The sequence below is a fragment of the Fringilla coelebs genome, assembly GCF_963513975.1.
Source record: "Fringilla coelebs genome assembly, chromosome: 21".
Taxonomy (NCBI): domain Eukaryota; kingdom Metazoa; phylum Chordata; class Aves; order Passeriformes; family Fringillidae; genus Fringilla; species Fringilla coelebs.
Genome location: NC_140047.1, coordinates 2,777,396 through 2,787,846, shown reverse-complemented (window position 1 = coordinate 2,787,846; position 10,451 = coordinate 2,777,396). Strand labels below are relative to the sequence as shown.

The following is a 10,451-nucleotide window of genomic DNA, read 5'->3' as shown; positions in this document are numbered from 1 at the left end:
CAGCTCCGTATCCTGCTGATAAGGCTCCTACCTTTGCACTCCCGAGCCGCAGCAGAGCAATCGCACCCTCTTCAAACGACACCTGGCAATGATACCACTGGAAATAGCTTTTATTGCCGAAGCTGCCCGTGCCGGGTGCCCGGCCGGGCTGAGCGCCCCGCGGAGCTGCGCTGCTGCAGAGCGGCGCTCTGGGGAGGAGGCAGCGCCGCGCCTTTCACCTTAAATAACTCCGGGGCGATGTGAGGCTCACGCATGACCTGCCGTACTCCCTCGAGCACGGGTCCATCGCGCATCATCTGCCTCCAACCCTCGCCGGGCCACAGCGGGTGCCCGGGGCTGAGGATAAAGAGCGGAGCAAGCGGGTAGAGACATTTCCCCGCCTCTGGTGACTCACGGCTCAGGCACGTCCAGAGCCAACAATGTGCCTTTGTGCTCGGAGATCTCAATGGATTTCTCTTTCGTGGTCTTGTCTGGTTGGCTTTTGAGCCTGTGTAAAGCCCGTAAATCCTGAAATAATGAATCCCACACAGTTTTGCTGCACCTGGCGCAAAGAAAACGCCTCCCTTTGTGGACATTGAACCTGACATCTGCTAGTTTCACTGCATGCCCGCCTGCCTTTAGAACAAAAGAATAAATCCAGCCATTATTCATCCCCTCCCCTGCCAGTCAGGATTTGAGAGCCTTCCATCATTTCTGTCAACTGCTCCAAGCCTCGGCTGAGTCAGTGAAACGGTGTCAAGGGCTGGGCAGCGAGACTTGGCCGGCAAGCAGCGCCCTGGAGCTAATCCCCCGCTCCGCTGTGTTTACACCCGCGGGGAACCCCGGCCGAGTGCCCGCTGCTGGTCCCAGGAGGCTCCCGGGAATCCCGCTCGTATTTTGGCACAAGAGGGAATGCTCGATTACAAATCCCAGGTGCGATGATGACAGGGGCCAGCCCTGGCTGTGATCGCAGAGAGGCTGTGATAGCAAAGTGCCACCGCGGGGCACGGACAGAGCCGGGGCACGGCTGATGCGGCTGCGGAGCTGCAAGAGGAGGCGGCAGAGACAGCACGACATGGGGCTGGGACTGAGGAACAGCCCCAAGCACAGCCAGGGGACGAGGGGACAGGGAGACAGCAGGGCCCAGCACGACTCGGTGTGATTTCACCTTAAACTCGGGTCCCTGCACAGCTCCCACTCCAGTTTGTGTCCATCACCCACTGCCTGTAACAGAGCACCGAGGGGGAGGGAAGAAGCAATAAGGAAAAGTAATTCCTTGTAACTGGGCTTCTCCAGAAAATTTGACTTTGTACCTCCTGGTGCTGATTTAAAACCAGGACACATGGAATGGTTCCAGGATAAAGGAAAAATAATCTAGACCATCTTTCTGGGCACCAGGCCCTCCAGGCACCATGGTGCCACAAGGCTGTGCAGTGGGTGGTAAGGGATCAAAGGTGATTTCTGTCATCTCTCACACAGCTGAGGTGAATATGGCCCGTCCTACCTCACTGTGGTGGTGGCACATGGAGAATATCCCTAAATGGGAAGGATGGAGAAACAGAGGCTGAGATCCCAGGGCTGAAGAAAAATGACTCAAATGACAGAGCTGTCCAGCCTGTTTCTCTTTGTGCTGAGGGGGCTGCAGTTACCATATCTATCAGAAGATGATCACACAGGTGACTGTCAGCACTGGAGATAAGGGGAAAATTGCAGCTGGAAGTTCAAGCCAGTGGCAATTCACTCAAACAGACCCGTGGGAGAGAAAGTGCTTTATCAGAATTCATTCATTGCTTTCTGCCCTCCCGGGGACGTGCTGTTTTGGAGCCGGTCTGTTTTCCCCAGGGGGATTACCAGGCCTTTAACCTCCCTTGGATTTCTCCAGGGCCCTGTTTCTGTGTCTGGGAGGGTGCTCAGGGATTAGCTTTCCTCCCAGGAAGAGGCACAATCCCTAATGCGCTCTAAATTCCTGAGCACCCCATGCTCACTAAGCTGCAGATGCTGCTGGAACCTGAATGGCTCTGAGCTATCCCTGTCCTACACCCATGACTGGATTTGTGGCTCTCAGATGCTTCCCTTGTTTAATTATCAGGGTTTTTTTGCTTTCCTCCCCTTTTAGCTGCCCCTGGGCCTCTTGTCCCTCATGAGCTCTGCTCCTGTGTGTTCAGCTGCTGCCATGCAGAGGTGCCCAGTGCCTGTAGGTCCTTCACCTGCACCACAGGTTCATCACACCTCATTTCCCTCACACAGCATCTGCCAGGTGCCACTGCCTGGGTTTATAAACTCAGCCAGAGAACGACAATAACAACAAAAAAAAAACCCGAGAAAAAAGCAGTTTTCCCAGAAACATTACATTTTATTAAATCTTGTCTTTAGCCCTAGAACCATTTGTGTACTCGAGGCTTGGTTATCCCACACAAAGCAGCAGAGCCCCAGAGAAAGCAGAGATGGCAGAGGGCTCTTGAGTCAGGCAGGGCTGGCCCCAGCCCTGGTCAGCAGCAGCAGCCAAAAAACCACAGGGGTCACTGGAACCTCCTTCTCGCTTTTCCAAGGAGCCAGCCTGCTGCTCCAGGGCCCACCGAGACCTGGGAGAGCACAGGCTTTGTTTTCAAAACCCTCCATTTGCCTCAAGACCACTTTGGCCCCAAACCAGCATGTCCTAGGTTGGGCTCTCCAACCCCAGGGCTCTCTTGGGCTCAGCATTTCCAGCTCCTTATGGCCCTGCTGTGCCTTCAGCTTCCTGCTGGGATGGGAGAGCAAGGAGGGCTCCAAGTGCCCAGACATGCTGGGCAGGTCAGTGTGGAGCCAGCAGGGATGGCTGCAGCCACACTGCCCTGCACTCGAGCTGGGTTTGGAAAGGAGCAGGACACTGTCAGCTCCCTCTGAACCCCACAGAGGGCAGAGGCAGAATCAGCAGAGTGGTTTATTTTCACAAGATTTGTCAACTGATCAATTCCACTGAAGTGGTCTGGGGCTCCCCCCAATATTTTGATGACATTGCTTCTTTTTCTGTGAAAGCTGAAAGAAACTTGCTCAATCATCCCAGAGTTAGGGGCATTACTGGACATAACCTCTCTTTCTCCACATTCACCAGACCAGAAAGAGTGACACTGTTCCTCTTTCCTTTTCTCCTTGCTACTCAGGCATGGAGTTTTCTGTTCAGAAAGCTGCTGGTGTCCCCTCACTCTGCAGAAGCAAAGGGAGCTGGAAATGAAAACTGGAGCCTGAACTCCAAGGGGGAAAAAAAAAATCCCAAAAGGGCACTGGCTCCCAGCCCTTGAGAGCTAAGGTTGTGTTGTTGTTTGGTATCACAACTGAAGTCACCCCGGTTCCAGGAATAGTGTTATTAAAGAACAACAGGAAACACGCAGCAGAAAAGCTCCAGCTTCAGCACGTTTGGGTAGGACTCCAGCCTGATTCCCTGGAGTGGGGAGCACCAAACCCGCTGGGTTCCTTCAGCCACCCCCCAACCTGAACCCCCAGCAAAGTCAGGTCTGAGCACAGGGGCACAGCAGGGAGCAGGATCCCAGCTCAGGGCCTCACTTGGCCCTGTTTATCTCTGAGGTTTTTAGGGCATTGCAAAGGTAAGGGCAAAGATCCCTGTCCTTGAATTCCCAGCAAAGATCCCTATCCTTGAATTCCCAGCAAAGATCCCTATCCTTGAATTCCCAGCTCTGACCCAGCTCCACCTTTACAGCACCTTGTAGATGGGTCTGTATTGTTGCAATGGGAATTAGCACTAAATTAGCACTAAATTCAAATTAGAAGCCAATTATCTCCCAACCCCCCACTTTTCACTCAAGCTTTTTGAATTCACCCAATGTGCATCTGAGCTGGTCCTGAGCCAGAGACCAGGGGATGGTGGCAGTGACCAGTCCAGTGACCAGTCCACTGAGTCTCAGCAGCAGCTCAGTCACCCAGTGAGAAGCATTCCCCAGGTAGAACCCAACACATCCCTGCAGCCCTGGGAGGAGAATGGGGAGCAGGACAGAGGCTGTGCCCAAGGGTGAGGCTGTAGAGAGGGGAAAGAGCACAGCAGGGGCTACCCCAGGACATGGGACCAGCACCTGGGGACACGGGACCAGCACATGGCTCCATCGGGTGCTTAGGGGTCTCTCTCAGCTCAGCAGTGCAGGTGGAGAGGCTCCTCCTGCTGAAGGTTTACAGGACACTCCTGCTGTGATTATCATCAGGCCACTGGGATGCTGAGATAAGGAAGCTTGGAATGCCCAGAGAACTGAGTAATTACCCCGATTCTCGGAACACAGCAACAACCTGTGATGGGTCTTATCTCTTCTTACCTATGTCACTTTTATGGATACTCTCAAAACAATACAATACTGTGGAAAACTTATTAGGTTGCATTAGTTCTTTAATATTTACTAAACATTTATGGAAAAAAGCAATGTAGTTTCTCTTCAGATGGATTCTTTACATTTAATGTCCACAATGTTTATTCCTTTCAGTCTTTACATTTCTCACACTGACTGGCAGTAAATTGGGCTGAAGTTATTTCTGAACCAAAGCTGCTGCTGGTTCCTGGTGCTCTTTGATAGATCATGCACTGCCCCAGCAGGAGGTTATCTTACCATGAACTGTGCCCATGACACAGCAGGATCACCTGGGAATAACAATGATCCCAATCAGGGTCAGGGCCCTTAAACCACCCATTTACAGCCTCAGCTCCCACAGAGGAGATCATTTACAGGCTGACTTGCCAGTAACAGTTTCCAGTTGACTTTGGCTTGTGTTTCCAGAATGAGAATTAGAAAACGCTTCCATGGAAGATGCAGAAAGCCAGGGGTGGGCTGTAGTCAGTGCGACAAAATACAGGATCACAAAGTCTTTACAGATGATGTGGAAAATGGTATCACCACTCGATAGCCCCTGGAAGGACACTGGGATCCTCAGGAAGGGCTGTCCCCAGCTCCAGGGACTGGCACAGCAAAACCCAGAGCACAGAGCAACTCAGCTTGACCTGAGCTGAGCTTTACCTGAGCCCACCTGGCAGTGGGGCCCGGCTCCCCGGGAAGGAGGGCACGGCCCAGCACATCCCTGGAGGAGGGCTCTGCCAGCAGGTGCCAAAAGGAAGGGCCCTGGAAGGATTTTCTCACTCACACAGTAACATATCTTATCCTGGACTAAGACATGAATAATATCCCAGTGTGACTCAACCAGCTTGTGAGAGGCTGAATGTTTACATTTAGACCAAGAGAGCAGAGCGAGCCTGGCATTCCACCTCCAGTGGGATTAAGAATGGGGCCGGGATTAAGGGCACGCTCCCAGATCCTGCCAGGCTGGCTGTTCATAACCAGCATTTTCCATTCCTTCAGCCAACCCCACTTGTGCTGCTGAGGGTGCCGAGCAGCCCTGCCAGCAGAGCCTGGCAACAGGAACTGCAGGCACAGGTCAGCAAGGCAGGAGCAGCAGGAGCTGTTTGTGGGGTGGCTCTGGGCCAGGATCCTGAGCCGTGCTGACTCCACATCCCAGCTCACACCTCCCTGCACAGGGAGCATCCCCCCAGAGCTGGGCACAGAGCCTGGGGGCGAGGACACGGGAGCACATGGACACACCACTGGAAGCAGGAACCCTGTGCTGAGCTCCAGGCAGCAAGCCCAGGCTGAGGAATGAAGAATAAATTCCTTCCTGGAGTTTCCTGCACAGAGGCTAAGCCCCTTCACTGGCTCAGGTGGCTCCAGAGGTGGGAGCAGGTGGGATCCCACAGCAGAGTCCCCACACGGGCTGGATGAGCTGGCTGGGTACCTTTTACAGTCAGATGTTTTGCTGGAGCTACAAGGATTTTTCTGCTTTTGTTTTCTTTAACACAGGAAGGGATTATCTGGGAATTCATGTTTCCCACCCCAGGCCTGGAGGTCAGCTGCAAAGGGAAGCTGGTGGCTGCAGCATGAGCAGAGGTGCAAAAAGCTTTATCTGTTTCTACCTATTTCTAGATCTCATGGGTGACTTGAATTTTCTTCTTCCCTTTCCTTCCCAGCTAAACAAGAGGAAAAGAGAAAAGCCTCTCTGAAAGTGCCACATCCACAGAGCCCATGATCCCCCAGGCTTCTCCAGCTGAGTGAACATTCCCTGCAGGCACCAGAGAACACCCACAGGGCACTCCCAGCACTGAGCCAGGCTGAGGAGCAGGGCTGGGACAGCTGAGGCCCTTCCTGCCCTCCCTGCTCTCCTGGAGGTGACACTGCCAGCCCTGGCCATAACACATTTATCACAACATGCAGGTGTGCTAACACACTGACCCAGGCATGGGCTGGGGGTCACATCCAACACTGCCTCCAGCAAGGGCAGCACCAACCCCACCCGTGGCTGGTGAACAGCCAGGGCTGGCACCCAGCTCAGCCATCTGGGTTTCATCTGCTTCTCTTCAAGTGAAGCAGGTGTCCCCACTCTCCTGCCCCTGCTGGAGTGTCCCCACTCTCCTGCCCCTGCTGAAGGCAGCTCCAGGGCACAGAGGAGCAGCAGGTCCCTGCTGGGACAGGGCAGTGGGATGGAGCTGCTCTTTGCTCGGCCCTCACCCAGCCCAGGCACACGGAACTGCCCGCAGTTTCAGAACTGGTTTCAGACACACCCGAGAGCAGGGTGGTGAGAGCTGAAGGAACAGGTAGGAGTGGAATGGCAGATTGTCCCTGTGCCCAGCAGCCACAGCTGCCCCGGGCAGGGTGCTGGGGGAGCCCCAGAACTTCCAGGGGATGCTGCAGGAGCACAGGGGGTGAGGAACACACGGGGCCTTGGAGCTGTCCTGGCTGGGACCATGCTGGGCTCATCCTTTACAGGCTGGTCTCACTGAGGAACTTCCAGGCTCTATTTTTACCTCTAAAGTTTAAATAATTGCAATTTTTATTTGCCTCTGCTAACCCCTTCCTTTCCCAGCAGCCACCTGAAAAACTCCACCAGTGAAAAAGGAGAATAAAAGTGTTTTCTCTGTCACCAGTGGTTAACTCCAAGGACGCTGCTGCACACAGGACATCAAACATCACAACTCTATTCCAGTCACAGCTCTGAGAGAATTTCATCTCTTTAGGCATATGAATGCTACAAAGGAAAAAATATGTTCATGTCATAAACATCACAAGCTATGAGGAATACAGATCTTTGGAGGGAAATGCATTCATCAGTTGTCATATCCCATAAACTGCACCAGGAGAACAGTCCATAGTGTCCATTCCAACACAGAAATTACTGTACAGTCTACTTTCTACTTTGCACCCCAAGTACTACAAGTGGTCAGTGAGGATATACAACAATTCTACAGAGAAATCACTCAAGTGGATACATAAATGGGCCCTTTGGGGGTTAAATAAGATTTTCAATAGTTGCACAATGCTACATTCATGCTACCAAGTTCACTGAATTGGGATTTGAGAAAGGAAGAACAGCTTGCCTGTCTCCAGTTAGGAGGTGAAAGAGTCAAAGGGAGAGAGTTTTGTGTCAGCATTTTAATCCTCCCACAACCATTTCCTTCTCCAGATAACATGACTTTGTGCTTTCAGTGCACCTCTGGCTCCCACCTCTCACTGCAGAGCTGGTGGAAGCTCCAGTGTTAAACAGCAACTGGCATAAATTTGGGGTTCTTTTTCTTTTATATCTGGCATTTTCTTCCAAAAGCTGCAGACTGGTGCCTGTTCTCCCCTTCACTGTAAGTCTGGCAAACCTGACTGAGTCCAGGGATGAGACGTGGCTACCAAAGCTCCCAACCTGGGGGAGGCAACAGCCCACACCTGTCTGTGTGGCTTTCAGTGACTTTAAACTACCTCTCTCCACCCATTCCTCTCCTTTCTGTATGTACATTTTTTCTCCAAAAGTTTTGCTATAAAACTGCTCTAAATGTAAAAGGTTCAGCAGTTCTAGCCAGGAGCCTGCTCCCCAAAATCACAACCACAGGGGAAGGAGGACTCTACAGATCAGAACAACAAGTTCTCTTTGTAAGTAGTTAAGATTTGTACATGTATTTTCCTTCACTTCACAATCAACAAATTTGACATACCAGGAAATCAGGAAAATAAGGTAATCCTTCCCTGTTACTTCCTTTGCTTGTAAAAGAAATAACTTGTGTCACCTCCCAGAATTGCCAGTGACCTACACAGACTCTAAGTACTATTTGTCCTCTGAAAGGACAGCAGAATGCGAAAAAAAGCCCCATTCCCAAAACCAAAAAAGCACCCCCTTACCCAACCAAACAAAAATAAATAGATTGCAAAAGGTACCACCAAATATCAAGTACAGACCTGGACTCTCAGGCTGCTCTGACAGAGCTCAGAGTTTTCTCTGTCCTCCACAGCAAGGGGCTGAGCAGCTCAGACCAAGAAACAGGTCAGGGGAAAAGGGGTGGGTTATGCACAAACAACCGGCAATCAAGTGAACAAAGAGTCAAACTCATGCTCCAAGCCTGTGCTGTGTCCCTCCAGAAGCATTTCTCTCAAATGCCTCAGTGCTCAGCCCCCTCAGAGGGGTCTCCACACAGGGAGAGAGCTCCTCTCCCAACACACAGCAAAACACTGGCATGAACAATTAATTACCATGGCTATTAAATTCTAATTCATTTTTATACCAAAGCGAGCCTGACGGAGGCTTCCCAGCCAGGTCCCGTGTTTCTAACCTAAAGTATTTCAGCAAAACTAAAGTTCCATAGTTTTGCAAGCAGCAAAATAGAAAGTAATGAAGTTGTGGCTAACTGGAGGAGAACTACACATTGGTGAGAGCACGTACAGGTAGTGCAGCACAGCTACTCTGAAAGGAACCAAACCAATGCAGCAGACATGCAGGGTCTGCTAACTTATGTTAAAACCATGTTTGCTGGTGATTAAATACGTCTACAGAAGATATATTACCATTCTGAATATATTTTCAAGCAGACCAAAAATACCTCATCTATTGGTTATGGTGTGTTATTTTTAACTAATTAAATATCAGGAGGGATTTTACCCCCTCCCTCGCTATAAAAATTGCACTTATTTTCTATTAAACAAAACAAACAAAAAAGAAGATTTCAATTCTATATCCCAGTATATATTCACATGGAAATGGGATCATCTTGCTCTAAGCTTGCAGGAGTAGGTGTAGCAGTCCTTGCTCTCCAGGACTCCCAGCACAGAAAGTCCCACCAGGACAACCCCCTGCTCCCTCTGTGCTCTGGTGACTTCTTCACTGTAGTGCATGGGTTAATTGGGTTTGTGTTTTTTTGTAAGAAAACCTGAGCTTCAAAAGTCTTTAAAAGGACCTGGAATCAAATCTGGCCCATTCTGACCCAAAACAGCTCAGTTCTGCCAGGAACTCCATCCTGTCCTCGTTTCACACAGCTCCTCCTGAGGCCCCAGGGCTCGGACTGAGGCCAGCGAGGTGTCACTGTCACCCCCTTCCCTCCAGTCTCTCTTGGCCCAGGAGCCTTTTCCTGCCGACCCTTCCGAGGGCTCCTCCTTCCCTCCCTTTAGCACTGCTGCCTCCTGTAGGGCTGTGAAGGGCTCCCCGTGCCAATAAAAAAGTCTCTCTGCAATAAAGCATGACTTCTTGGACACTGGTGATGAGCTTCCTCTTGCAAAGTCTTCTCCAGCTCATAAAATGTCATCGTAATCCAACAGTTTGGAGTGCTGGCGGGTCTTCCAGAGGCGGTAAAGGCGGAAGTCAAAGTAAGTCTCAATCATTTGCTTACCTAGAAGTGAAACCAGGCAGAGGGGTCACAGCCTGGAAGGAGCACGAGGGAGAGGTGACAGCACACAGCAGCACAAAGCCCAGCCCGGTGTGGCCACGGGGACCCACCCATGGCAAACGCTGACACTGGGCACGTGGAGGGGCCCGTGAGAGCCAAACATCTCTTCAGATCTCCTCAACCATGAACAGCTCCCTGTAATCCCTTGGCAGGGTTTGTCCCTGGGGGGAAGGAACTGAGCACAAAGTCTGTCTCCAGACTTTGACCTCTCTGCTCTGAGGGCTGAGGGGAGCTGGGGGCTGGAGATGATCAGCCACAGCCTGCAGGAGGCAAAGGGGACTTCAGGGGCTGTGAACCAAGAGTTAACTCCTGGTAAAGAAACACTAAAAATAATTAACACTGAAAATTCAAATTAAAAAATAAGTATTTTTTAAATGACCATCCTTGTCCTGCTCCTGTCTGTGCTCCCAGCAATGAGCTCCCAGCACACACCAGTGCCAGCTGTGCCCCCCAGCCCCTCTGACTGAAGGGGGTCTCACAGGCAGCCAGAAGGTGCATTTGAAAACACAAGGGCAAACAACCCTGCACTCAGACAGGGCTCAAGGAGGGGATTTTCACTTGTGAGGCCTGATTAAGATTAGTTTTAGATGACTTTGCAAAGGATTACAAGGGTACACTCTTAGTATGTCCCAGACTGATCAAGGGGATAAATTCAGACGTATTCTTCAGCTCAGCTGCTCTAATGCCTGCACACAGAACCCACTGCCTGGCCTGCTGAGCTGCCCACAAACCCAGGAATTTCTCTGCAAGCTGC

At 51.3% G+C, this 10,451-nt stretch overlaps 1 protein-coding gene across 4 annotated transcripts in view; it reads right to left on the bottom strand.

Moving 5' to 3' along the window:
* Positions 1-4,339: 4,339 nt before the first annotated feature.
* The window catches only part of NSMF (NMDA receptor synaptonuclear signaling and neuronal migration factor), a 47,382-nt gene continuing 41,270 nt past the window's right edge, over positions 4,340-10,451 (bottom strand). For all 4 annotated transcript variants that reach the window (XM_084219622.1, XM_084219624.1, XM_084219623.1 and 1 more), the window contains one exon: positions 4,340-9,640. In XM_084219622.1, the coding sequence (XP_084075748.1) occupies positions 9,543-9,640 (98 nt within the window). In that variant the 3' untranslated portion in view covers positions 4,340-9,542. The remainder of the gene's footprint in view (positions 9,641-10,451) is intronic.